Raw genomic sequence first — 27,992 nt, forward strand, 5'->3', positions numbered from 1 at the left:
TTTTTTTTTAATTTTTATTTGGAAAGCATAGTGAGAGAGAGAGAGAGAGATCAATCTTCCATCTGCTGATTTACTCTCTAAATACCCACAAGAGGCAAGACTGAGCCAGGCCAGAGCAGGAGCCAGGAACTCCATTTGGGTCTTCAACATGGACTGTAGAGATGCAGATACCGGGTCATCGTTTGCTGCCTCCAAGGACGTGTGCGTTAGCAGGAAGCGGCTGGGGATTGGAGTAGTCAAGACTTGGACCAGGCACTCTGCTGTGAGGTGCAGGTGTAAAAGCAGTGGCTAACCTGTGCTGTCACAACGCCAGCTGAGGATACTCGGAATGCATTTTTATGGGGCACAGTGCAATACCAGAACACGTGTGCACAGCATAAACCGGTCAGTCCAGGCAGCTGGGCTTCCCGTCTGCCTTGCCTGTGGAGCCTGCCAGCTCCTGTCCCCAGTTCTGTGTTCGGTATGTGCTGCGTTACTGTGACTATACCCACTGTGTAGTGGAGCACAGGCACAGGTGGCTTCCATCTGATGGTGCTTGGGCCTCCCCTAGCTACCGTTCTCACGGGGATACCATTTGTATGATTCCTTACTCGGGCTTTCTTGATTAGCCCGGCTCCTGGACTCGGTCACATTGGAAATGAAGTTTTTGCAGTTGTGATTCAGTTTATAGCTGGTTTGGTTTTAGTTCAGTGATCTGGGGAATTTTACTTTATGTATGGTAAAGCCTTACTAATAAAACCAACCGTATAAATGGGACTTCTAAAACAGATTAAAGAGGCTCATTCTGGAGTTTGTAGAATCTGTGGTTTCTCTCATGGATTTGTAGTAGTTCCTTCATTCCACACCCAGGGTAGGTGTGTTGGGGTGAATCGTGGGGCAGAGGCCTTCTCTGGGCCTCTCCATGGTGGGGCGGCCTCCTGAGCTGGTTTCGCTGGCACTGGCGCTGACGCTGGGCTGTGTCACCTTCTTGGGGCAGGACCAACCTGGAGGCCTTGCAGAAGAAGCTGGAGGAGCTGGAGCTTGACGAGCAGCAGCGGAAGCGCCTGGAGGCCTTCCTCACCCAGAAGCAGAAAGTGGGAGAGCTGAAGGACGATGACTTCGAGAAGATCAGTGAGCTGGGAGCCGGCAACGGTGGCGTGGTGTTCAAGGTCTCCCACAAGCCGTCCGGCCTGGTCATGGCCAGAAAGGTGAGTTTGTCTCAACCAACAGGTCATGAAACCATCACCTGGACGAACCGGGGGCCGGAAGCAAGCCTTCTCACTCAGTAACTTTGTGCATGAATTTCGAACTCCTGTTATCTGTCAGATTATGGATAAGCAGGCTAAAGTGTGTGAGTGTATTAATTGCCATAACTCGGTCTCGGAAGTAGGTGACCCTTCATTAGCTGTCTGTGTGCCCAGGAAAGGATGCCGGGGGGCCTGCTGGTCATTTATCTAGCACCAGAGAAGCTGCTTTGAGTCTCTTGGCCCCAGTGACACACACAACACTGAGTTCCAGTTGTCCTTGCCAGCGGCTCCTCTCACTCTCCCTGCAGTGCAGTGTCTGAGCCCCCCACCATGGCGTCAGTCCTCAAGCTGGACGTCCCCTCCTGTCTGCCCCTGGCGCTCCTCTTCCTGCTCCCAAGGGGTTGGGCTCGCCCATGTCTTCCGCAGCACACGCCTTCTGGTTTCTGCCTGTGCTGTTCCTTGTCTCTGTAAGCACTGCCCACCCATCTTCCACGACTACCTTCTGTCTTCTTTTCCGGCTGCTCCAGCCCACACCGATAGCACTGCTCCTCTCCTCTGACCTCATTGTCCCTGGCACTTTGTCCAGTCTGAATGTTGCTAGGTAACCATTTGATGTGTCTGTCACTTCCCTCCAGCTGGAACAGGGGGCAGTGTTTGGAGACATAGGTAGCATCTGAGGTCTTTGGTGAATTTCAGCCACACCAGGCCCCTGAGTTCAAGGGGGAATCTGCGGGGCAGCTTAAGAGAACGCCCCCTACTTCCTCCAGCCCTCCTGCCCTCACAGCCCGTGAATGGCAACCACATCCTCAGGGCCAGTTTTCTCTTCCCTCTCAGCTCCACTGGTCCCTTTGGGTTAATCCTCCCAGCTGCTGTTGACCATGGGCGTGGCTCCCAGGAGCAGAGGCGCAGCCACGGTGACAGCACCTGCTTTGATATGTTGACACTCAGTACTTTGAGCAGAAACTTGTTTGTGAAAACTTGGTCTGTTTCTCCTCCCCTCTCTTAAACAGGAGTAAATGCTTAAGAAAGATGGTTCATTCCCCTGTACCCATGCATCCACCCATTTCTTCTTCTTCCCAATTTTCTTTCCCCAGCTTATTCACCTGGAGATCAAACCTGCTATCCGGAACCAGATCATAAGGGAGCTGCAGGTTCTGCACGAGTGCAACTCCCCGTACATCGTGGGCTTCTACGGGGCATTCTACAGCGATGGCGAGATCAGCATCTGCATGGAGCACATGGTATGTGGCCTGCAGAGCAGTGGCCAGCTGCTGTCTGGGGGCATCAGGCAGCCTGGGGCAGACTTGAATATTCACCAGAGGACAGACTTTTTCCTGGGTCCCTGCCTTCCTGCAAAGGGGTGTCCCCGGGGCTGCGCTTAGTGCATGTCTCCCTGTGTTTTCCTCTGCAGAGGATTCTCAGATTATGACGTGGGTAAAATCTGGTTACAATGTAGTTCATGTAGTGCTGTGTGCTAGGTACAAGGTCCTGGGGTTATGAAGATGAGTGAAACAGCCCTTATCTTCAGAGAACTTTTTCTATTTAAGATTTATTGATTCGAAAAGCAGAGAGAGAGAGAGAGAGAATCGTTCGTCCACTGGTTCACTCCTCAGGAGCCAAGAACTCCATCCAGGTCTCCCATGTGGGTGGTAAGGACCCAAATTGCTTGGCTGTCTTCTGCTGCTCCCCAAGCAGAATCCAGAGAACTGGATTGGAAGTGAGCAGCCAGGAGTGGAACCAGAGCTCCGATAAGGGATGTTGGCGTTGCAAACAGAGACTTAACCTGCTGCGCCACAACCCCTGCCCCTTGCAGAGTATGTATAATCCACTTGAAGGACAGCCTGTGGGGTTTCTTTCCGTGTGGAGAGACATAATCCCACCTGATGCACATGTGGGGAGGAACTGACCTTGTAGGCAGATTACACGGACGTGACCTGCCGTCCTGGAGTCCCTTCCTCTTCAGCAGGGACAGTAACAGTGTTAATACGGATCGTGATAAACTGACGTTTGCCAAGTGTATGTCCAGGATCCCTCCTGGAGTTCACATCCCGTGGTTCTAGGGTTTTCGGCACTTGTGGCCAGCCAGGTCTCTCATCCACGTGGGTCTGGCTTCACAAATACTTGTTTTTAGTCCACAGGCCGTGTGAAGTGCCCCATGAACTACCGGGGACAGGACTTGGGGGGGCCGGGTGGTGTGTGGAGAAACCCTGGGAGGAGCAGCGTCTCTGCCCCCAGAGCTTTTCATGGGCTGCATGGCTGTGTTCCAGCACCTGCCAGGCTGCTGAGTGAGGGCTGTGAGTGTGGACCTAAGAGCTACTGAGCACGAGGCGTCAGTCTGCTCAGTGTTGACCGTGGTCTGTTCCTTCGGTGAGACCCCACTGGAATAGAGCAGTGTGCTCCCAGTTGTCTCACACTGACCTGTTGTGAGCTCCTGAGGGGGTTTCCGTTCTGGAATGCTTCTTCAGTCTGCATTCTTAGCCTTGGGTACATCTGTTCAGCTTTGCCATGTCCCCTGTTCCCCCAAGCCTTCCTCGCTAGGACAAGGTGACATTGGGCAGGACAGGGCTGCTTTTCCATAGTCTTGGCCAATTTCCTGTCGCTGCAGGTCAGTGTCTTTCCCATGGATTTGGCTCTTTGGGAGGAGATGCTCCCACACAATCCCCGAAGCAGAAGGCCTCTCTGGAGTTGCCCTGGGGAGCCTGAACCTGGAGAACTGGCCGCCAGAGGCAGGGAGCACACTGCAGCAGCTGGTGGCTTGAGGGGTGCAGGGGGCGGGGGTGTTGACTGGGTGACAGTGGCTAGGATGGGGGAAGGCCTGATTAGCCTGGAGCCCAGTGAGAGAGTCGTGTCTTAGGGCCAGTGGTAGGGCCTCTGTCTCAGTGTATCTGGGTCATGGGGGCGGCTGGAACAGTCTGTTAATGTGATTGGAGAGGCTCCCAGCTGCCGTAGGGGCCAGATGGGACAGTGGTGGAAGCAGTTGTGGCCTGTGAGTGGCCTTCTGTTCCATCCCTGGGTGCTCTGACCCCTGCTCTGTTCCCTGTGTGCCTGCACCGGCTGTCCCTGGTGGGAGAACTCCCTGGCCGCTGCCTGCCGCTGTTCTCGGGTTTGCTGCTCGCTTTGGCGTCAGCACTGGCAGGTGGTGTTCTGCAGAGCGCTCTGTTCCACAGCTCACTCCTCTGGTGCTGTGGTCTGCTCTGTGTCACAGCCTTCGCTGGGTGTTCAGTGCCAGCTCTGTCTTATCCAGCACTTTATTGTGAACATTTTCAAGTGCACAGAAGGCCGAAGGAAGTATGTAGTGTCTACCTATAAACCCACCACCTGGAGTCTGCGCTGTGTTGTATTTACCCGACCACATATTGTCCATGCATTGCTCTAGTCGTTTTCTTCTTTTCTTTGTCTGAAAGATTTATTTGTTTGAAAGGCAGAGTTACAGAGAGGGATAGGCAGACACAGAGAGAGAGGGAGAGAGATCTTCCATCCACTGGTTCACTCTGCAAATGGCCGTAAAGGCCAAGGCTGGGTCAGGCTGAAGCCAGAAGGTGGGAGCTTCATCTGGGTCTCCCACATGGTGCAGGGAGTACTTGGGCCATCTCCCGTTGCTCCCCCAGGTACCTTACCAAGGAACTGGGTCAGAATTGGAGCAGCTGGGACTCAAACTGGTGCTCCTATGGGATGTCCGTGCTTCAGGTTGTGGCTTTCCTGCTACGTCACAGCAACAGCTCCTGCTCTGGTCCTTTTAGAGGGATGCATTTTAAAGTAGATCTGTCACGAGTGCTCACTGAGCCCTGGCCTTTCCTAGAAATAAGCTGTGTTTGCAGTGCCCAGTGAATGTGGTGACTCTGGGGAAGTGGGTGCTCCCTCATCAGGGCAGGAACACTTCCATCCTCGGAGAAGTCGGTTCCCGCCCCCCCGGGGTCTGAGCAGGCGGGGCCCGGGACTCAGAGTTGATGCTTCTCACGCAGTGGGAATAAAAGCTTTTGAGCTGTTATTTTCATCAAGCCTTTGTCTCTTCCATAGAAAACCTTCACAGAAGCACCACGGACTTTGTTAATAATTGGCTTCTAAAAATAAGCACACTTTCGGCAGCTGTAGTTGGTGACAGCGAGTTCTTGGCAGGTTCCCGAAGCAGCATGAAAGGGCTGTAGGGTTTGCTGCAGGGGACTTGGGGCAGTGCTGATTGGCGCTGGCCCCTCCCCTCGTGCCCCTTCAATTGTCAGTCTGCTCAGAGCTCAGGAGGAGGGTGAGGGAAGAGGGCCAACGCTTCTTCCTCTTCAGTAGAAATGTTTACGGGGCCTACTCAGGGAAAGTGAAAAGCAAGGCCGCTAGCTGCCTGTGCTCTGCCCAGCAGCCAGGGGTCTGCCTGGGTCAGCCCGAGTGAAATTCATTGCTGAAGTGGAGGAAGTGACCTGAAAACCACAGGGTTGGCTTTTCCACCTTCTCTGAAGCTGATTTGGACAGAGTGGCTTTGTTCTCTTCTAGGTCTGTAGTCTTCCCTGGTGATGAGGCAAAGCTGTGCAAACCGAGCAGCTGCAGCCATATTCCACTGGGGCAGTGTCTTGGAACAAAGTCCCTCTTCCCATGGATGAAGGACATGCTGGGGTGCTGTGGCATGTCTAGGAGCTGCAGGCTCAGGTGTGGTGGCCTGGGCCGTGGTTTGGTCCTGAAGTGGCCACAGGGGCTGTCATGTTGTTAAGGCAGCCAGGAACACGGCATTGGTTTGAGTGCTCAGGGCTCAGCCTGGCTGCTAGCCTGGGCCAAGTCTCCCCCAGGAACTCTGGAAAGTAGCTGTCACAGGGAGTTCTGTCTGGTTCTAGCCCCGTGACTCCTCTCGGTTATCTGCGCCACATGCGAAAGGCTAGGTTGAGGCACAGAGTCTGCTGTGGGCCTTGGTTGCCTCCTGCCCATCAGGTGGTCGTGCCAGGGAGTTTGTGATGTCTGGAAGCCCCGCTGAGGCAGGGGAGCTCGCGTGCTGGTGGAGACTTCCCTGCCTTGGGGAACCCACAGCTGTGCTGGTTCTCTTCCCTTAAGTGGAGTGTCACAGAAATCGATTGGTCCACACTGTTCTTTTTATAAACGTGGAATGTTTTTAAAAGTTGGTAACCTGCTTCTGGCATTGCTGGAGGTCATGGCGCTCGGGAGAGCATAACCTTGATGTGAGTCCTTCTCTAGAAAGAAAGTGGTTTTGTGTCTACCTAACAATGCCTTGGCACAAGCTGGGTGCTCAGGGCCTACTAATTAATTCATAGATGGCATTCTGCGCTCTCATAGACGAGTTCAGTAGTTTAGAAGTGTGAGACATGTACTCTGTAGTGGATAATCTGAACAGGAGGAAGGGAAAGAAGGAAGTTTCATGCAGCAGAAATCCCTGATGGTTCTGTCTAGACCAGAAGTAACCCGCCTTCATGTGTTTTGATTTTGCTCTGTGAGTGTACACGCGCTGTTTAATCTTCATAGCGGTGGGCTCATGCCCTGTCCTTTTGTCTGTCATGTCCACCCGATGGCTGCATGTGGAGACTGGTGTCTGAGGGGACTTCTCTCTGCTCTGGATTTCGCCCGCCTCACGGCTCAGCTTGCATGTCACTCCAGTTTGGAGTCTCTTCCCTGCCATTTTGTCCACAGCTTCATCTGTTCTCCTCGTTCAGCTGTTTGTTGACTGCCTGGTTTCTGAGGAGGATTTCCAGTGTCGTGCCTTTGAATGCAGGAGTGTGTTTTATCTGTGTCTTAGAGAATTTTTCTACCCCTCATCCTTCCACGTCCCTATGCTTTGTGCACAGGTGTTGGATAAGTGACAGGTGATGATGGTAACTGCTTAGGTACGTAGACAGAGTACTTGGAAAATCAGTTTGAGTTTGCTGGAGTTACCTGCCTCTGCTGGTGAGGCTTGCCCTTGCTCCTGCTTTGATGCACTAGGCTTCTCTGAGTGCAGTATTTCTTCTCACTCTCAGGCTCATATGTAGAGTCCCTGAACGTGCGCCCCAGAGTCTGGCTTCACAGCACACCTGCATCCTTTCTTCTGTGGTCCCGTCTGCTCGTTAGCTTCGGTCATCTCCTTGCCAGCCCTGCCCCTCTTTCTCTGCTGCTGCGGGGCTTGTCTGAAATAACGCCCAGGTTGCATTCCTTGTGCTTCCACATAGCCAGGTCCTGGTTCCTGGCTGAGGCTGTGGCCACAGCTGGCCCTTGCCAGCCTGACCCCTCACCACTGCAGCTCTTCATGCACTCACAGGGCCGGGCCGCCTCGCCCCAGGGGCAGCTTAGAGCAGCTCTGCCTTTGGTCTGACTGAGGAGCCCCGACCTGTTCTCTTGCTCCTTCCCTTCCCAAGTGTAGAGGTCAAGCTCATTCTTTGAGGGAGATTTTAGTTCAAATTGCATCCTCCTAGGTGAAGCTAGAATTATCCCTCCCTTACTCTGCATGTCCACGGCTCTTTTTCTTCGTGTTTCTGCCTTTGTTTTATTAGTTAATATGTTTATTGAGAGCAGAACCCGGCTCTTATTCACATATCTGGCCCCCAGCAAACCTGACAATCCATGGTGTTTGGTGGGTTTTGTGGGCTATAGTATTGCTTTTCATGCTATTTCTCTTTGGGTTTTGTTAATTTCGATTTGTTGGGATAACACCAAATAGAAGTTGTGACTTACACGGTAGCGATAAAATGGCTAACAGTTATTGAGCACTCACTCTGTGCAACACATTTTTCTAGGTGCTTTATTTATTTGTATTAGCTTATTTAATCCTTATAACAGCCCTGTATATTATAATAGCCTTAGAATTGTCATCATCCTCATTTATCAGTTGGGTGACTTGGTCAGGGCCTCCTGGATAGAAAGTGGCAGAGCTGGGATTCAGATTTACAGTTTACCTCTAGAGCCTGCACACTCGACCATGTGAGTTCAGTGCAGAGCAAGCCTTTTAAAAATGTTTACTATTTATATTTGAAAGACAGAAAAAAGGAGAGTTTGAGAGATCACTCCCCAAATGCCTGCAACAGGACTGGGCCAGGCCAAAGCCAGGAGCCAGGGACATCCATCTGGGCGGCAGGGAGCCGAGTCTGTGGGCCCTCATCTGCTTTTCAGACCCATCAGCAGGAGGCTGGGTCTGAAGTGCAGAGTAGCTGGGACTGGAACTGGAAGTCAGAGATGGGACGTGGGTGTCCCAAGCAGCCACTTAACCCTCTGTGCCGTGACACCCAGTGCACAAACCTTTTTCCTGACCACTGACTTAGTGACTTGTGTAACGATGTCTGTAGGGTTTGAGTTGCTCGCCTCCTGCAGTGTCTTGCACACACGTCACATTTGATGTCTGGAGTGGAGCCAAGGGTGAGCCCTTCACGTTCCCGGAGGCTTGTGAGACTGCCTTTCCTCCTGCAGTTTGACACTTGGAAGGAGAATTGGCGCCGTCGTCACTCAATGGTCTCCTCCTCTTGTTCTTAGGACGGGGGTTCCTTGGATCAAGTCCTGAAGAAAGCTGGACGGATTCCCGAGCAAATTTTGGGGAAAGTTAGCATTGCTGTGAGTATGTTGTGGAGTTTTCCTTCCAAGTTCCCTCTTCATAAGTTAATGAATTGGTGGGAAATGTACAAGGGAAGAAGGCAGGAAGTTTTTTAAGAGAAATGAGATTTTATCATGAGAATTTTCCCTCTGTAGAGTCTGCATATATAATATTCTCTCTTTTGTGAGAATAAGAAAAGTGAATTTCTTCGCATTAAAATCTATGTCAGAAAAAATAGGACAGAGGTATCCAAAGGGATTCCCACTTAGGTGAAAGCAGGCTGCTGTTTCAGATCACAGATTGAGACAAACATGCATTCCTAGGCAGTGGTTTTAGAAATTGATAAAGCTTACAGTAATTGATTTTCCTAAAAATATTCTCTATAAACTGTATAAAAAGATGGTTGCTTCATAAGGCAGGTTAAGAAAACAAACAAAAAAAATGAAATAAAACACAGAAGGCAGAATTGTGACAGTGGCCGGAGTATTTCCTAGCCCGTTTGGAAGCAGATGGGGCGCGTTCCCGAGCGCTGCGTGTGCGCCCCCCTGCTCCTACGCTGTCTTCCCCGCAGGTGATCAAGGGCCTGACGTATCTGAGGGAGAAGCACAAGATCATGCACAGAGGTAAGCGTTATGTTTGAATTTGTTACGTTTGAATTTGGCTGAAGTCCAGAGTTTGCTGCGTCCTCTCTTGTGTTTGGTTTTGGTGGAAAAGCCTTTCGGCGTGCTTTCAGTCTTTATTACAAGTCCTCGTCCAGTGTGAAGGCTGGGGCAGTGAGCCCCACCCTCTTGGTCTGGATACACTTGTGTTTCTCAGCCGAGCGCCTGCCACAGTCCGTGTCCTGTGCTATTCAGTGGCCCTCTTGGACTTTATCTCCATTCCCAAGAGAGGAAGGTTTCCGCTTAGCCCTGGAAGCAGCAGCTAGCCTTCCCCTCTGCCCGGGCCATCCCGTCCTCCCAGAGCTTTTCTGGCTTCAGCAGGTAACTGTCTTGTGGCATGAGGAGTGGCTCTGTGAGCCGGACGGCTCCCTGCTTAGATGTTTGGGTGTCAGTCAGGGAGGGGAAGAAGGACTCTGTCCCAGGAAGCAGCACCTGCCTGGGCTGGCCCAGCCTCGCTGCTCAGCCTCAGACCTGTGCTGTTGGCTGGTCTCCTATGGAAGCCCGGGCGAGTAACGAGCTGTAGAGTGGTAGCGTGCACTGCGGGCTCCTGAGCCTCACCCAGCGAGCAGATGATTCCTAGAAATCTGTGTTAGGGTGTGCATGGGAGACGGCCAGTCTCCCTGCGTCTGCTTCTGGCTTCCATGCCAGTAGGATCTGCCTCTGGTCTAAGTATAGTCTTTGCCAATGAAATTTAAACTCTATTTCTTGTCGTTCTGTCATTGAGGAAACATGGAAAAGAGTAAAGAGCCTTTTTATCTGCCTCAGATTTTTATTCTTATTTGTTTGCTGGAGATAGCCTAATGATTTCTTTTTTTAAAAGGTTTTATTTTTTTGAAAGAGTGATGGTGGGCAGGGGAGGGAGGGAGAGAGAGAGAGAGGGCTAGAAAGAGAGGGAGGGAGAGAGAGAGGGAGGGAAAGAAAGAGAGAAAGAGAAAGAGAAAGAGATATCTTTGGTTCACTAGTTCACTCCCTAAATGGCTGCAACTGCCCAAGCTGGTCCATGCTGAAGCCTGGAGCCTGAAATTCCATCCAGGTCTTCCAGGTGGGTGGCAGACCCTTCTCAGGTGCATTAGCAGGGAGCTGGATCAGAAGTGAAGCAATCAGGACTTGAACCAGTGGTCCAGTATGCGATGCAGGTACCCCAAGCATTGGCTTAAGCCACTGGGCCACAACACTGGCCCCTGAGTGATTATGTCAATTACTCTTTGCTATGGAACAAGGCACGCTGAAAGCTGGTATTTTAAAACACAGATGGTTTGGACTTTCTACCACCTTGTGGGTTGACGTGATTACTCATGCCCTGAGCCTAACACCCAGGCTTCCCCTGCTCACCTTGGGCCTCCCGGTAGCGAATGTGGGTAAACTCCAACCCTCAAGCACCCTCACACTTCTCAGCCATTTGGTTTGTTAGCATCCTGTTGGCCAGAGCAAATCCCATGGTCAAGTCAGGATCGCAAAGGAAGAGGGAAGACTTCATCTCTTGCTGGAGGGAGCCAAAAGATACTGTGACCCGTTTATTCCAGTGTTTCCCAATGACAAAGTCTGGGATCCAAGTCTTGGCCATACTGCTTGCTTCGTACCCGCGGGTTTGTTTACCTGTGTAAGCCTCAGGAAACTGCAGAGAACGGCCCAGCACGCAGGTTCTGCTTGCTGCTGTGTGGCTGGTGGGCGTGCGGAGATTTCTGTGGTGTGCAGTGACAGACACAGCCTGGCTTGGCCTAAGCCAGCCAGACTTGCTCACGCAAGGGACCCCAAGGAGCTCAGAGAGTCGTTGAAGAGCTGGACCACACACTCAAGCAGAAAAGCAGCTGCCCGCCATAGCTAGCACCACTGTGCTGCTGTGGAGCCTCGTGGCCAGCTAAGCTTAGTCACGCCCGGGGCCCCGCTGGCCGTGCCTGGTGCAGCACCGCACAGGTAGCACAGCATGCCTTCTCCCGCCCAGCGCTGGGCACAGGCTGGTGCTCTGCTCCCTCGTTTAGCGTGCAAGGCATTGGATGATTAGGGCGGAAGGGGTTTCTAGATCCATGTCCTGCACTGAGTAGAACTGGTTCACAGAAAGAACTTAGGTCCCAGGTTGTTCTGGGGACGGTGCTTTGCTTTTGCACAGCATTCCCTGCAGGCCCCTTCACACATGTTCTCAGGGTCTCCTCGCTCTGATGCGACCATTTCTAGCAATACGGTAGTGTCACCAAGCCGGCAAGGAAGGGAGAGGAAGTGCAATCGTGGTGCTCAGGGGAAGCGTAGTGTTTGCAGGTGCCATTTAGGTACAGTTCTTCCAGCTAGTTCAGGTATCTTTCTACTGCTGCCGGGTACCACTCCTGGTGGGGCCCACTGCCTTGCTTGTCCATTGGCCAGCTCTCTTGCATGCCTGTTGTGTCCATAAAATAGGATTTATTTACTTATTTAAAAGGCAGAATACAGAGAAAGAGAGAAATTGATCTTCCATCTGCTGGTTCACTCTGCAAATGGCCACCATGGCTGGGGCTCGTCCAAACCGAAACCAGGATCCAGGAACTCCATCCAGGTCTTCCATGTGGATGTCAGGAGTCCAAGCACTTGGGCCATCTTCTGTTGCTTTCCCAGGCACATAAGCTGGGAGCTGGATCGGAAGTGGAGCAGCCAGGACTTGAACTGGTGCCCACTGGGATGCCAGCATCACAGGTGGTTGCTTAACCACTGCACCACAATGCCAGCCCTGTGGCTTTGCTCATTCTTGTGTGGGCTTCACTGGGGCCAGGCTGTACCTCAGAAGCTCCAGGTACATCTAGTCCTTGGCACCCCCAGTCCCAGAGAAAGAACTCCCCTCTTCTAGATCAGTTTTCCAGGGCCAACGCTGTGGTGTAGCAGGTAAATCCACTACCTGGGTTGCTGGCATCCCATATGGGCATTGGTTCAAGACCCAGCTGCTCCACTTCTGATCCAGCTCCCTGCTTATGTCCCTGGGAAGAGCAATGGAAGATAACCCATGAGCTTGGGCCCTGACACCCACATGGAAGACCTGAATGGAGCTCCTGGCTCCTGACTTCATCCTGCGCCAGCTCCGGCTATTGCGGCCATTTGGGGAATGAACCAGCACTCTGTCACTCTGCCTTTCAAATAAATAAATACATATTTTTTTTAAAAAATCAGTGCTCCAACTGCTGGTTGGCCCTGCTTGGAGTATCTGCTCCTGGGCCCACCTGTCACTGTACTCAGGGGTCCAGTGTAGTTTGGTGGCCACCTTGGGCTGCACACCAGCACTGGCGGGGGTTGGGTGGGGTCATCCACAGGGCTACTTGAGGTTGGAGGAGGAGCTCCTTCCAGTGAAAAAGAGGGGTTTGTGGCCGGCGCCGTGGCTCAATAGGCTGATCTCTGCCGTGGCTCAATAGGCTGATCTCTGCCTGCGGCGCTGGCACCCCGGGTTCTTGTCCCGATCGGGGCGCCAGATTCTATCCCGGTTGCTCCTCTTCCAGTCCAGCTCTCTGCTGTGGTCTGGGAGTGCAGTGGAGGATGGCCCAAGTGCTTGGGCCCTGCACCCACATGGGAGACCAGGAGAAGCACCTGGCTCCTGGCTTTGGATCGGTGCAGTGCGCTGGCCACAGCAGCCATTGCAATGGGGGGTGAACCAACGGAAAAGGAAGACCTTTCTCTCTCTCTCTCTCTCTCTCTCTCTCTCACTGTCCACTCTGCCTGTCTAAAAAAAAAAAAAAAAAAAGAAAAAGAAAAAAAGAAAAAGAGGGGTTTGTGACGGGGAGAAGGGATAGATGCTGAAAGGCTAGCAGGCTTAAAGACCCAAGTTCTTCCCTGGCAAGTATTACTAACACTGGGTTGGTTGTTAGAAAGACTGTTGGGGTGGGATCACAGGATTATCCAGCAGTTCCGTCTGGCAGCACGGGGCAAGCTGCTCCCAGGCCACCCCGGCCCTGCTGCCTGAGTCCGTATGGCCTGCACTCTCAGAATGCCTTTCAGAGAGAGAGAGAGAGAGAGAGAGAGAGAGAGAGCCGGGGTCACCATGAACAGTGACCCCACTAGAAACCCTTTCCCGCTCCTATTTCCGAATGCCCAGAGCTCCGCCTGGCCTGTCTCCTTTCACCCGTGATCTTTGTTCCCTCTCCTGCCGAGAAAAGCTAGCCTTCCACAGCTCAGGGCAGACGTTAGCTCCTTTCCCTTTCTTGAGCAGCCAGCGTGGTTTCCCTGCCTGTGGGCGGTCCGCTGGCTTTGTGACAGGCTGCACGTCTGCTCCTCTCCCTAGGTGATCGGGTGGCCTGTGGGGAGGATGTGCTTCTTTGGTGCCAGTTTCTTTGGGTAGAAAGGTTATTTTGTGAAATCGCAGGACTTCATCCTGGGCCTCCATTTGCATATCTGTAGAACAGGAGACATCAGAAACTAGAGGTCCTGGAATCTGGGAGCTCTTCCTTCCTTGTCACAGCCCTCTCTCTTCCTCCCCCCTCCTGTCTCCCTGCATCAGGCCATGGCTTTGGCATCCTGTTTGACAAATGCACCGTGTGCTAATGGAAACCAGATCCTGAACTTTCATGGCAGCTGTCAGGACTGTGTGCCTTGGGTCAAGGGAGGAGCAGTGGATTGTCAGCGAGAGGTGCAGGAGGCAGAAAAGGAATGCTTCTCAGCCCTGAGGAGTCTTGGAAGGGGAGGGAGCAGACCTGCCGGCGTTGCTGGGCTTGGCTGTGAGTCTTCAAAGTCGAGGGAGATAAAAATAGCAGCTTGTTAGGGCCTGGCAGGCTGCTCCCAAGGCTCTGTTTGCACTTGGTGCTTCATCAGAAGGAGGTGGGAACAGCACCTAGTTGCAGCACTTGGACTTGTCAAGGAGAATAATGGGCTGGAGCTGAAAAGGAAGCCCTGTGCTCTCCCGCTGACCCAGCCCAGCCAAGAACTATGTTCTCTCTTCAGCCCATTCCAGAAAGCACCCCCTCTGCGATTGGACCGGGAGCGACTCCTTCCCCAGCTATGGCTTTGCAGCACGCCTGCACCGTCTGGGCCCTGGTGATCTGAATTCTGGGGAGGGCAGACCCTGTAGCCTTGGCAGGTGCCATCTGTGGGCCGCCACTGTTGTCCTCTGCACACAGGGCTTTCTCATGCTTGTTTATCGCTGTTGGGATGGGAGAACACGTGAGAGCCTGGCCCGGTCAGTGCAGGGCTGCTGTGGGCTCTGCTGTGGTCTAGCAAGCTCCCTGTCCTGCTGGGAGGGGGTGGGAGAGAGCTGGGGCCTTCTTTCAGAGCTCTTGGGGAAGAAGTCTGTGTGGGAAAAAGAGGTTGAGGTAAGGCTGATTGAAGAGTTTGGGGTTTTCTCTGAATTTGGATGATCTTTGCTGCTTAATTAGCTCCCTGAGGCCATGGAAAGCTGGAGGCGGCTCTGGGGAGGGGATTTGTCTTATCCGGGTCAGCTCCCTTTCTAAGGAGCTAAGGCCCTGCCAGGGATGCTGTCAGAAGCAGAAAGCCACTGTGTGTTTTTTTTGTTGTTTGTTTTTTATAAATCTTGTTTTGTCCCTCCTCCCCCTTGTTATTGAAAGTGGTAACTTGTTTATGCAAAGTAATCTGAGTTTTGCGTTCAGTCTTTGTCACAGGTGAGCCAGAGCCTGGCTGTCCTGTCCCCTCCATGCTTCTCTGTAGGCCCTTGCTCCTTCCTTCCTCCTCTCCTGGTCTGTTTCTTTTTTAGTATTTTAAAAAAAAGTCTTTGATTTATTTGAATGGCAGAGACAGACAGACAGACAGACACAGAGCTCTTCCATCTGCTGTTTTACTCCCTAAATGCCTGCACCAGATGGGGCTGGGCCAGGTCAACTCAGTCCAGGTTGCCCACGTGGGTGGCGGGAGCCAGCATCCTTGAGCCATCACCTGCTGCCTCCCAGGTGCGCGTTAGCAGGAACCTGGAGTTGGAAGTGGAGCTTGGCACTTGAACCCTGGTGCTCAGATGTGGGCGTCCCAAGTGGTGTCTCAGCCACTGCACCTTCTCTTCCATTTCCCTTGCCCACCCCACCACCACCCCACCCCATCTTCTGCCCTCTCTTCTTCCATGCACCCCTTCTTGTGTCTTGCCTTAGGGAATGCAACTTCTTTTAATATTAGCCTCAAGCAAACAGAATGAAGCTTCCTGGACATAGAGGGACACCTGGAGAGCTGCTGTGCACCTTGTCGCCCAGGCAGGCTGGTGCCAGGTCCACGTCGTCGGTGCCCGACATCCCTGTGCTGGTAGTGATGGGGACAGGGACAAGGACTGCGTCCCTTTTACTCACCACTCAGTGCAGTATTCTGTGTGTTGATAGAGTACACGAATGAGGTATTATGTGCAGACCTCTTAAGAGGACCACCAGATGCACAGTAGTTAAACTTCACAGTGTGTGCTCTTGAAAGAAAACCCAGGGGCCAGCGCCGCGGCTCACTAGGCTAATCCTCCACCTTGCGGCGCCGGCACACCGGGTTCTAGTCCTGATCGGGGCGCCGGATTCTGTCCCGGTTGCCGCTCTTCCAGGCCAGCTCTCTTCTGTGGCCCGGGAGTGCAGTGGAGGATGGCCCAAGTGCTTGGGCCCTGCACCCGCAGGGGAGACCAGGAGAAGCACCTGGCTCCTGGCTTTGGATCAGCGCGATGCGCTGGCCTCAGCGCGATGCGCTGGCCGCAGCGCACTGGCCATGGCAGCCATTGGAGGGTGAACCAACGGCAAAAGGAAGACCTTTCTCTCTGTCTCTCTCACTGTCCACTCTGCCTATCAAAAAAAAAAAAAAAAAAAAAAAAAAAAGAAAAGAAAACCCAGGAGGCTTGGAATAGTGATTATTTTGGGGGCAGAAAATAATCAGAGACGAACACATTTCTCTGTTTTTCTTAAGCCCCGGTTGTTAATTTTTACAGAAAGATTGGTTTCCCATCCGCGTGGTTGCAGTGGCGGAGCAGGAGTGGTTGTCACACCTCAGCGTCCCGTGGGCCTCTTCAGGGAGCCTCTCTGCTCAGGGCCCGGTGGTGATCTGTGCTTCCTGCAGCACGCAGCCTGGCCCCTGGCTGCAGGGGCTCCTCCCAGCATCACCCCTCTGACAGTGAAGGATCAGAAAGAGACACAGGGCCTGGATGGGGGCTTCAGGAAGTGGAGACGGGCTATCATTGGACAGCCTTTGAGGGTTCTGCTGGGGTGGGTGTGGGGAGCCAGGAGCAGGGTAATCTCCCAGGCTGGAGAGGGGAATTGGAAAGAGGCAATGGCAATGGAAGTGAGAGGGTTGAGGGGACAACACAGGAAATGGGGGGTCAGGGGAGACTGTTAAATGCAGGGCTAGTCAGAGGGGCGGGACAGTCTGAACTGGAGGAGGAACACGTGGAGGGCCATGTAGGGGTGCAGGTGGAGAGGTGAAGGAGCCCCAGAGGACTTAGAAAGCCAGGCCCAGGGGCCGGCACTGTGGTGCAGTAGGTTAATCCTCCACTTGCAGTGCCGGCATCCCATATGAGCACCAGTTCTAGCTCCTCTTCCAATCCTGCTCTCTGATTATGGCCTGAGAAAGCAGTAGATGGCCCAAGTGCTTAGCCCCCTGACCCACATGGGAGACCCGGAAGAAGCTCCTGGCTCCTGGCTTCAGGTTGGCTCAGCTCTGGCTGTTGTGGCCGTTTTGGAAGTGAACCAGCGGATGCCGTCTCTCCTTCTCACTGTCTGTAACTGAACCTCTCAAACAAATAAATGAAATCTTAAAAAAAGAAGAAAAGAAAAGAAAAAGCAAGCCAGGCCCAGAAACATGGAGTGTGCTCCAGGGCAAATGGGAGTCAGCAGGCTCTGCAGGGAGGGTCTGCTGGTTGCTGTGCAGACAGGTGGGAGAAGATGCCGGGGACTGGCTGCTGGGGACAGAGTGTAGGTGCCAGCAGAGGTCAGGGCTTGAGAACGGGTTGGGGCAGGGAGCGCCTCCTGGCCTGCCGGCTTGGGCAGCATGCTCTGGAGTTGGGTCCCCGGCTTCTCCTTGCCAGGCCTTCTCAGTCACCTGCAGGGCCCCCAGGACCTGCGGCCCTTGTGGAGAAGCCCCTTGGGCCATTCCTTGCCTCCTCTCCCACCCCCTGGATCTGCACAGCCTCCCAGGCTGCTGTTCCTGGGTGGGAGGGAGAAGCTGGAGCTGACAGCGGGCGAGGGAGGGAAGCTGCCGCATTATGTAAGTTTGACAAGAGGCAGCCTGCGTGCCGTGTGACTGGAAAGCAGATGGCAGGCACAGCTAAGGCGTGCACCTGGGGAGGAGGGTTCCCTGGTGCTGCCCCCATGGTAGCCATTCATGCCCACCCTTCCTCGGGCTGGTGCTCGTCTGCATCATGTCGGGAGCTGGGGTCAGCACTGCGGTGTCGGTGGTAGGACGAGGTGACTTGCTGCAGGCTGGGCATCGCGCCGGGGCCAGGGCTGCATTCCGGCCCCCTGTCTCTTATTCTGAAACAAGGCCTAGCAGATCACATCTAAACAGACAACTGGGAACGTTTGGCGTGGTCAGGGGCTCAGGGCATCGAGGTTCAGCTTGGGGATGAGAGGCTGTGGTGCCTAGAGGCAGGTGGCTGCCATCCTTGCCAGGCCCAGCAGGTGTGTTGCAGGCCCCGCTCTTCCACCCTCAACACCCGACCTCTAGGGCTGTGTCCCAGGCTTGGCTTGTGGGTACTTCCGGATGGGGACGAGTGCCTCGGACAAGCAGCTGCCCCCTCTTTCCTTAGGTCCCTGGGAAGCCACACGAGCCGCTGTCTGTCCGGGTCATTGATTAATGTCCTTCTGTCACATTAAAGCTAGGCAGGATAACCTTGGGGACTTGGTCAGTTTGTTCCCTGCTGTCTCCTGCAGGAAAGGGGAGGAGCCAGATGCCTTGGGAGGCTCTGAGGGCCTTGGGGCTGCAGGGGGACTAGGAAGGGTCTTGAATCCTGGGCTCCTCATTGCGTGTCCCCGGGAGGCCGTGGCGAGGGATGGTGGCTCAGGCTCTGGAAGTCTGCCTCAGTGGCTCTGTGTGTGTATGTGTGTGTGTGTGTGTGTGTGTGTGTGTGTGCGTGGGGGGGGGCATGTGGCCATCACTTACCCGGGGCTCATGGCACTGAGGGTGGATGGAGGGAGGCGGAGCCGAGGGGACTTTCTGGGATACCCGAGGGAGTTGCAGGGTTGTTTTGTTTTATTTTGTTTTTCAATTTTTCCTGGAAAGATACTTCAGTAGTCTTGTTAGATTCAATTTAAGAATAAGTAGCATCTGTATGAAAACGTCCAAAGGAAGCAGTGGGATGTTAGTGGTGGCCCTGGTGAGCAGCAAGGACGGAGGCTTGGATGTGTCTGATTTCCCAGTGTCCTACGGGGTCTGTCCTGTGCGGGCTGTGCTGTCTGCGTCGAGGGTTTCACCCCTGGACTTGCCTGCCCGTGAGTGAATCTACTACTTACCAATGCTGCCCACTGCGCCCTGGCCCTTCACCAGGCGCCCTGCCTGTGGGCAATGGTAATGGCCCTGGCTCGTCCACTTTGCAGGGCAGTTGTGTGAATCAGAGGGGACAGTGGAAGGAGAAACAGGTGGCAGGTGGCCTCTCTGCAGGCGGGGGCCCTGTGGCTGGTATGTGTGACGGCCAGTGGGCATAAGGGCTGGCTGGTGAGTGAGTGCAGGGAGGGGCTGGGCCTGGTGCTGGGGTGCTGTGCTGACCCAGGCCTCCGCCACCAACAGGGTGGATGTGGCTCTGGGGCCTGCTGGGTAAGTGATTTCAGCCCACCCCTGGCTCATGTGTTCCTAAGACAGAGGTCAAGGATAGGAGCTCTCCCCCAGCCCCACCCCTGTGGCCATGGCAGGTTTGTGTCTTGCCAGTCGGGGCTGCTGAAGCAACAGACTTTGAAGCCTTGACTGTTCATGACGGCCTCTCCCTGTGTGTCATCTGGCCAAGACTGTTTTCCCGGAGCATGGAAATCTACTGGCCTTCTGCCACACATCCACAGCACTGAGCATGTCACCTCCGCCAGTCCTTCCTCCACCCTCATGAAGGCGGGGAGACAAGAGGCTGTGGGGTCCCGCGTCTGCAAGCGGAGGCACCTGTCCCGCGGGGCTGCCGTGCCTCACCCTGGTCTGCCTGCCGCCGCCCCCTCACTGCTGCTTTCTCTTCCTCACAGACGTCAAGCCCTCCAACATCCTGGTCAACTCCCGCGGGGAGATCAAGCTCTGTGACTTCGGGGTCAGTGGGCAGCTCATCGACTCCATGGCCAACTCCTTCGTGGGCACCAGGTCTTATATGTCGGTATGAACAGCAGGGGCCGATTCCCCAGCTTCCTGTCCAGTTGGGGATGGCAGCCAGGCTCCAGTCCTGAGTGGTGGTCAGGGGCCAAGAAAGGAGGGCTAAGGCACAGTGCCTGTTGCTGCCCCCCACCCAAAACCCCTCCCCCACTTTGTCACAGCGAGGCGGGGGGAACCGGTGTGCCTGGGCCCCTGCCTCACCTGCAGGACTTGGACCTTTGTGGGCATGGAGCTGAGCTTCTCTCTGGAGACAGTGAGCTCCCTGCCCTGTGGACATCTCCACCCAGTTGTCCTCGTCCCCTGCCGTTCTTATTTGGCCAGCATCCTCTCGGGGTCTGCCCTCCTGCCCCCAACCCCACTGGGCCCTGTTGCCACTAGCGTGCTGTGCCCACACCTGGGGCAGCACCTGTGTGCACTCTGCCCTCCCTGTACTAGGAGCTCCTTGGGGACAGGGCCAGGCAGAGGTTAATCAAGTGTGGGCGGGGAGGCAGAAGGCATATGGCTGAGGACAGCTGGGAATGGTAGAGACCGGGGCCAGGTGAGTGCTGTGACGGGGCAGGGGTGAGCCATCAGTGGAGTGGGGGGGGGGGGTCAGGCACACGTGTGTGGGGTGGCCTGTGTTCTCTGTCAGCCCTGTGGCTTCCTCCCCTCCTCTCCCCTGATCCATGCTGCTGTCCTTGTGGCAACGATTGCTGTTCTTGTTTCAGAAGTGAGGAGGGTGAGATTCTGGCAGCGAACTTTGTGAAGGGGAGTGGGTGGGGCAGGCGCTTGGCACAGGGTGCAAGATGCTCCTGGGGCTGCTTCGTGGCACTCCGTAACAGTGTGCCTGGGTTTGGGTCCCAGCTCCGCTGGGGTGGTGCATCCTGGGAGGCGGCAAGTGGTGGCTCCTGCGGTTGGTCCTGTTGTCCATGTGGGAGACGGGATTGAGTCCTGGCTCCTGACTTCAGCCTGGCCCATCCCTGGCTGTTGTGGGCAGTTGGGGAGTGAACCAGTGGACAGGAGAGCTTTCTCTCTTTTTTAAATTAAATGGAAATAAATAATTAAAAACTAACATTACCAAAAGAAAGCATTTTAAGGAAAAAAGGCTTGGGAGCCAGCGCTCTGGCATAGCAGGTAAAGCTGCTGCCTGTGGTACAGGCATCTCATGGGGCACTGGGTTCAAGTCCTGGCTGTTTCACTTCTGATCCAACTCCCTGCTAATGCACCTGGGAAAGCAGCAGAAGGTGACCCAAGTGCACCCACGTGGGTGACCCAGAAGAAGCTCCTGGCTCTTGGCTTCAGATTGGCCCAGCTCTGGCTGTTGCAGCCATTTGGTTAGTAAACCAGCAGATGGAAGATCTCTATCTCTTTGTCTTTCCTTCTTTTTCTCAATAACTCGCCTCTCAAATAAACAAATAAATCTTAAATAAAGATAAAAGCTTTATTTAATGCACCATTTTAAAAAAGATGTTTATTTTAAATTGATTTTCATCTACTTGAAAGGTAGAATGACAGAAAGACTGAGAGAGATTTGCATCCGCTGGTTCACTCCCGAAATGGTCACAACAGCCAGGGCTGGGCTTTGCCAAAACTAAGAGCCAGGAGCTCCATCTCGCTCTCCCAGTTGGGTGACAGGGCCCAAGTACTTGAGCCATCATCTGCTGCCTTCCAGGATGCATTTTGCAAGAACCTAGATTGGAAGTGGAGTAGCTGAGACTTGAACTGGCTTTCCTGGATGGGATGCAACACAGTGCCTACCCCACGCTCATAGTTGTGGAAGTTCATGTCCAGAGTCAGGCAGCCCTAGCTCTAGTGAGGACCAAGCGTCACATGGCAGGAGGTGTGGTGTGAGCGTGTGTGTAAGTCTGTGGAGCTCCTTGGAAAGCCACGAGGACTTTATCGAGGGGTTCCACCCTCATGATTCCATCTGACGCAGCCACCACCCAGAGGCCTCTCCTCCAAACCTCGGAACTGGATTAAGGTTCCACCCTCTCAGTGCTGGTCACGTAAGACTTTGGGCACCGAATCCCTGATCTCAGAGAAACAAATGTTCAAACCATAGCCCTTGCCAGGCAGGACTGAAAGCCGCCTTGCCAGCTGGCGCTGTGCACAGCCAGCCCTCCCTCGCCTCCCGGTGAGGGAGTCCCTGCCAGGCCTGCATTCCTCCTGCTGGCCACCCCGATGGCCTCCACCCTCCCTGTCTCCTCACTGCGTATTCCCTACGTGGCTGATAGCCAAGCAGCTGTTAGCCCCGAACTGCTCGGCCTACCTCTCAGGTTCAGAGTCAGCGGACAGGCAGTGGGCCTTATTGATCCAGGATTAGTGGTTTATGTCTTTGTGGTTAGAAGGTCAGTTCCAAGATATTCCAGTGTTAGTGAGAAACCTTATGGGAGGAGTTAATTTGCTGTCTAAATAAATATACCTCAGTGAGAATAGTTTTTCTTAAAATTCTTGAAATACATGTGGTATTTCAAGTGATGCTTTTGTGTAGTACAACTCTGTGTGTGTTTTTTTCTGTTGGGTCTGTCCCACCAATGTCAATCAATCTTGGCAATACATAGTCTAGGATTTCGTTTCACTTGCCCTCTCAGCAACTAGTAAGTGGCATGGGCATTTTGCTCCATTGCTATCACTATTACCACTGTCAGCTGCAGCCCCATTTTACAGGTGAGGAAGCTGAGGCTCGGGATCTCATAGTTTAGAAACCCCAAAGATGGGCCTTGAACCCCAGGCCCATTGTTCTGGCTTGGCTGCCCCCAAAGGCCCGCGTGGTAAGGACTTGCTCCCCAGTCTCAGGTTCATAGGGATGGAGCTTCACTAGATGCCAGCCCAGTAGGGCTGTCCGATCTGCACCGCCAGCCTCCTGGACCGTGCGCTGACGTCCCTCTTCCAGCGCGCGTTGTGATGGAAGGCTGGCTAGTGTGTCCGTGCTGCCAGACGTCCTGGTTCAGACTTGGTGACAGGATGAACCTCTCGCACGGGCTGTGGACAGGTTGCCTTGCACTACAAGACTGCAGCCAGGCTAGATGAAGCTGGAACGCTGGCGTGGTGTAGCAGCCAGGGCCCAGCAGTCAGCTCTGCCAGTTCAGGGCAGCCCAGGGGCAGATAGAACCCTGAGGAGGGGTCCGAGCGGCAGAGCCTGCGAGGGTTGGTTTGGGGGCAGGTGCGAGGCCAAATTCAAGAGACTGGTTGGTGCTGCTGAAGCAGCCCCGAGAGGACGGGACGGGAGATGTGGGCCTGTGCCCGCGCCGGGCCCAGCTTAGCTCAGGTGGTCTTGTCTGTGTCTCTGTCCTGCAGCCCGAGAGACTCCAGGGGACACACTACTCTGTGCAGTCGGACATCTGGAGCATGGGGCTGTCCCTGGTGGAGATGGCGGTGGGGCGGTACCCCATCCCGCCCCCCGACGCCAAGGAGCTGGAGCTGATGTTTGGGTGCCAGGTGGAGGGCGATGCGGCCGAGACTCCGCCCAGGCCCAGGACCCCTGGGCGGCCCCTCAGCTGTGAGTGGCCTGGTGTGTCCCAGCTTGCGTTCCGGGAGAGCCGGGGGTTTCTGGAAGGCTGGCTCTGCGTCATCGGCCCAGACAGGGACCCTGCGCTGGGTGCTGGGCGGGGGCCGGGTAGGGAGTTCCCGTGGTGGCCAGCAGCTTCCTGCCATTGGTTGGGTCCCCACCACGCCCTAGCTAGCACTTTCTGCACATCACCTCACCTGAGCTGCTGTGGTAGGTAGATCTTCTGAGATTACAGTTCACACGACAAATCCCAGGCCGTGTGCCTTTGTGAATCTGCACCTGTGTATCGTCCCTGCCCCTGTTGGGGGTCCCAGGCTCCGTGCCCAAGCCCTGTCTGTTTCTGAGAAGTGTTTCCTTTCTCTTTCTGGCATGGACAGCGTATGGAATGGATAGCCGGCCTCCCATGGCGATTTTTGAGCTGCTGGATTACATCGTCAATGAGGTGAGTGCACCCTGCCCTCTCGGAGTTGCTCCTCCTAAGAAAACACCCATGGTTGAGCTGACGGGAATCCTGCGGGTAGCTGCCCGCGTGGGCCGCAGGGATTCCGTGTTCTGCGTGTGCCATGCTGCTGGAGCTGAGAGGCCGATTTAGAACCTGCAGGAATCCCGTAGGGTCCCTCCTGCTCGCTCAGACTCGGGAGCCCCCAGCTTTCCCACTTGACCAGGCTTTCTTGCGTACTTGCTGTGTCCCGAGGACTGCGGGCAGGGGTGGGAGTAGAGCTGGGGTCCAAAGATGGAGAAACAGAAGCCCCTCGCCTGGCAGGCTGTGGAGAGGAGGCCAGGCGGACGCGTATGTAGCTGCTGTGCAGTGTTTTCTCCTGGAAATGCCACCAACAAGCTGTGAGCAGAGGGCTTTTGTCCCACTGGGAAGATACCCACATCCCCTTCAGCACTCTTGGCTTCAGAGCCCAGCTCCTGATTCCAGCTTCTGCCAAGCAGCCCCGAAGGCAGTAGTGAGAGCTCAGTTGGCTGGATTTTTGCATGGGAGACCTGGCTTCAGCCTGGCCCAGCCTTAGCTGTTGCAGGCATCTGGAGAGTGAACCAGCAGGTGGGAGCCCTCCTTTTAGGTTTCTCTCAAAGAAAATTTTGAAAACCATGAATGTAAAATTGAGTACAGAAACAGGGACTATATCCACCATACCCTGTGTGAAGAGAGCAGATTATTACAGTGTGTGCACTGTGGTCAGTTCCTTGTGAAAGATCCACGTCTGTACACACGAGAGCACTTCAGAAACAGGGAAAATGAAGTTAGGGGCTGGCATCCCCTGGGAGTGCCAGTCCCAGCTGCTCGACTTCCGATCCAGCTCCCTGCTAAGGCCTCTGGGAAAGCAGCAGAGTGCTTGGGCCCCTGCACCCATGTGGGAGATCGGAAGAAGCTCCCGGTTTTGGCCTGGTCCAGCACCAGCTGTTGAAAGAAAAGAAAAATTAAAAGTACAAACTGTTTTGTGCAAGAAATGGCATAGGATGTGGAAATTGCTTATTATGAGAACACTGCTAGAGTTCCAAATATTTTCATACACCAGAATAAACTCAGTTTTAATTTCATGTTTCTATGAACTTTTAGAAGCACCCTTGTACGTGCAATAAAGTCTGGAAATTAATAAGACAGTGGTTATTTTGGAGTGAAACTATTGACGAACCACAAGTTTCTTCTTGCGTGTTGCTGCTGGCTGACTTTAATGCAAAGACAAGCATTGTTGGTGAATTGTGTACTTGTATGCCATTGTGTGTAAATGAAAAAGGGATAGATAAGACACTGCTTGGGGCTCCTGGCTTCAGAGCAGCGTGATGCGCCGGCCGCGGCGGCCATTGGAGGGTGAACCAACGGCAAAAGGAAGACCTTTCTCTCTGTCTCTCTCTCTCACTGTCCACTCTGCTTGTCAAAAAAAAAAAAAAAAAAAAAAAAAAAAAGACACTGCTTGGGACACCTGCATCCCATATTGGAGTATCTGGCTCTGCTCCGATTCCAGATCCTGCTAATGTGTGATGTGCGACCTGGGAGGCAGTGGTGATGGCTCACGGCGCTGGGCTCCTGCACCCACGTGGGAGACGTGGCAGTGCTGGCGTGTAGGGAGTGAACCAGCCTCTCGGAGACAAAGCACGGGGTCTGCAGGGAGTAGGACGTTGTGCAGGAGCTCGAGGTGCTCGGAGGTGGAGGGGGCGTGTCTGGAGGAGCTGGGCTGAGGAGTCTGGACAGGGCCAGCGCCCCTGGCCACGGGGAGAGCCGTGGCTGGCTGGAAAGCCTGGACGAGTTCTGGCAGTTTGGGAGGCAGCTGAGGCCCGAGTTGGCTGCCGTGTAGGACCACAGGGTTGGCCCCAGCCTCTTCCTCAGGAATGAGATTCTGCACTCAGCATTTTCACAAACTAGGCCCGGGGCTGCATGGGGCAGCGTGGCCTGGGCTCCAGGGCCCCGGGACCATTATGGAAAGGCTCAGGAAGGTCCCCCTTGTCCACTGCAGACCCAGCAGGCCGCAGGCTAAGCCATCCCTGGAACATGTTCCCTGCCACTAGGGGTCTGATTTATGTCTGCACAGCTTTGTGCTAAGCACCGTGTGTGGCAGCTCAGGTCTGGTCCCTGCTGCCCCCGGGCTTCGGCCTGCAGAGCAGGTCAGGTTTGCGCAGTCAGGATAACGCCCTCAGCTGGTGCCTGGGGGAGCCCTGCGCTTAAGTGTGCACCTGCTGCTCTCCTGGGGCACCGTGCGCCTCTCCCACATCCTCACCTCCATTCCAACTTCGCACAGGTGAGGAGACAGGCTCCTCCTGCTGTACCCAGCCCCCTCCCCACTCCCTTGGACAGTGCCTGCAGGGTGGGACTCGCTGGGTTCTGGGCCTTGGCCTTCGCTCAGACTTCAGAGGCCTCAGGGAGGAAGGCTGTGCCTTCCTGTAGAGGGTGTCAGGGTCTCCGCTGTTGATGTGGGGCTGGACGGCCGCTGTGCCTGGGGGCTGGCTGCTCCCCAAGCAGACTCTGCTGCGGTGTGCAGGCCCCCTCTTTGGGACCAGCACTGCACCCACTCGTGTTTCAGCCGTCCTCTGCCTTGCCGGGGCTCAGGGCTTAGGAGGGGATCTTTTCTCCTGCTTGCGTGTGCAGGTGCTGGCAGGGCTGGGCTCTGCGTGGTGGCTTGCACGTGCGCCTAGCTGCTGCTGCTGGTTCCCGCCCCATGCCCCACTCCAGGGTTTTCGGTTGTAGTCAGAGCTCCAAAGGCAGCGCCTCATCTCACGGGAGGAAGATCGAGGCTCAGGGAGGAAGAGTGATTTGCTTTAAGTCACCAGGCAAGTGAGTGCTGGACACTTGACCTGGTCCCAGTCCTGACTGTGCTAAGTGCTATACTGCAGTTCCAGCACAGTGGCCAGCAGCTACCCCTGGCTGGGCAAAGGCAGTGCTGTGCAGGGCGGGCGGGACGGGGAGATGGCTGGAGCGGGAGCCCACGCGTCTCACAGCTTCACCTTTCTCTGCAGCCTCCTCCGAAACTCCCCAGCGCAGTCTTCAGCCTGGAGTTTCAAGATTTTGTGAATAAATGGTAAGTCGGCTCCCCACCTCCCCTGGGAGCCCCAGCTTGGCCTCTGTTGGGGATGTGCGTACACACAGACACACCCCTTCTGGCAGAGTGTGGGGACCTACAGGATGTGTTTGGCTGCAGCTGCTGCCCTGGGCACTTGCTCTCCGGGCACTGGCATGTTGCTTTTGGACCTCAGTGTGATTAAGAAGGGGTGGCCTTCCGAGTGCAGGCCATTGTGCTAAGAAAGGGAAGAGGCGGAGGCCCGGGGACCTCCTCAGCCTGCGGCGTGCGGGGAGGTGGGCCAGAACCAGTGCCAGGCAGTGGCTCTCACCCTGTCTTGTCTTTTTTGAAGCTTAATAAAAAACCCCGCCGAGAGAGCAGACTTGAAGCAGCTCATGGTGAGTGCATTTATTTCAGATCCTTAGATCCAGTCCAGTGCCTGTCGATTTGTGTTCTGTCCCCCCACACCCCGCCCCAGCCACCCACCTGGGGCCTCCTGAGCCCATTCCTGCTGTGCCCTGACCCCTGCGGGCTGCCAGGCCCCAGCCGCCTCTACCCTTCATGGGGTGAAGGAAAAGCCAGTGCTCCCCTGCCCCAGTGAGACCAGAGAGGGCCTCTCCCCGGCCCCCCAGCACCAGGGCCTCTCTACCCTGACCTGCCTCCTCTGTTGGGTGGTGGGGAACGGGAAGGCGCTCCTGTGGGCCCCCATGGCCTTTCATGCTCCAAGCAGTGGCCCAGGCCTCAGAGCTGCTGCCGCTGCCGCCCTGACTCCACTGCTGCTCAAGGGCGGCTCCAGGGGTCTTTCAGGTGCAGCCCGCGCTCCACCCCGCAGCCTCTTGGGTCTTCCTCTTGGCTTTGTGACCGTTTCTTCTCCCTGTCGCCTTGCGTGCAGGTTCATGCTTTTATCAAGAGGTCTGATGCCGAGGAGGTGGATTTTGCTGGTTGGCTGTGCTCCACCATCGGCCTTAACCAGCCCAGCACGCCGACGCACGCGGCCGGTGTGTGAGCACGGGGCGTGGCGTGGAGCCGACCCCCGCCCAGCGGTCTTCTTCCCGTGCTTGTCCCTGTTCAGGCGCACATTTCACCTGTGACAAAGGATGAGGAACACAGCATGTGCCAAAACCTCTTGGTGTCATTCTCTCACTGTCTCTATCCTTAATACTGTCGTTACTCCCGAGTGGACTGGCTTTGTGCTTGGGGCTGTCTGAGTGTGCTGGTGATCAAAACTCGTGCCAGGCTTCACAGTGAACCCTCTGGCAAGTGTGCGTGCGGCCCCACCTCTGTCCTGGGTGGGGCTCATGCCGGCCACGCCTTCTCCGTGTGAGTGGGCACCTGGCGGCCCTGCGCAGGGAGTGCATGAGAAGCATGCTTTGCTGCCGTGGAATGAGCGCCAGAGTGGACATCTTGTCACCTTCCTACTGGTCCTCTTGCTTTCTGTGTCGAATTCAG

At 54.9% G+C, this 27,992-nt stretch overlaps 1 protein-coding gene across 1 annotated transcript; it reads left to right on the forward strand.

Annotated features, from left to right (window-relative positions):
• Positions 1 to 976: 976 nt before the first annotated feature.
• Positions 977 to 27,549, forward strand: MAP2K1 (mitogen-activated protein kinase kinase 1; the record flags this gene model as incomplete). The annotated part of the gene is given in 10 exon segments (NM_001082629.1): positions 977 to 1,187; positions 2,321 to 2,467; positions 8,655 to 8,732; positions 9,284 to 9,335; positions 19,439 to 19,563; positions 22,836 to 23,037; positions 23,424 to 23,488; positions 26,503 to 26,564; positions 26,896 to 26,941; positions 27,436 to 27,549. Coding segments are annotated over 10 exon segments (1,102 nt in total), but the record flags the coding sequence as incomplete, so codon positions are not given.
• Positions 27,550 to 27,992: the final 443 nt, after the last annotated feature.

Source organism: Oryctolagus cuniculus, chromosome 12 (assembly GCF_964237555.1).
Source record: "Oryctolagus cuniculus chromosome 12, mOryCun1.1, whole genome shotgun sequence".
NCBI classification, from domain to species: domain Eukaryota; kingdom Metazoa; phylum Chordata; class Mammalia; order Lagomorpha; family Leporidae; genus Oryctolagus; species Oryctolagus cuniculus.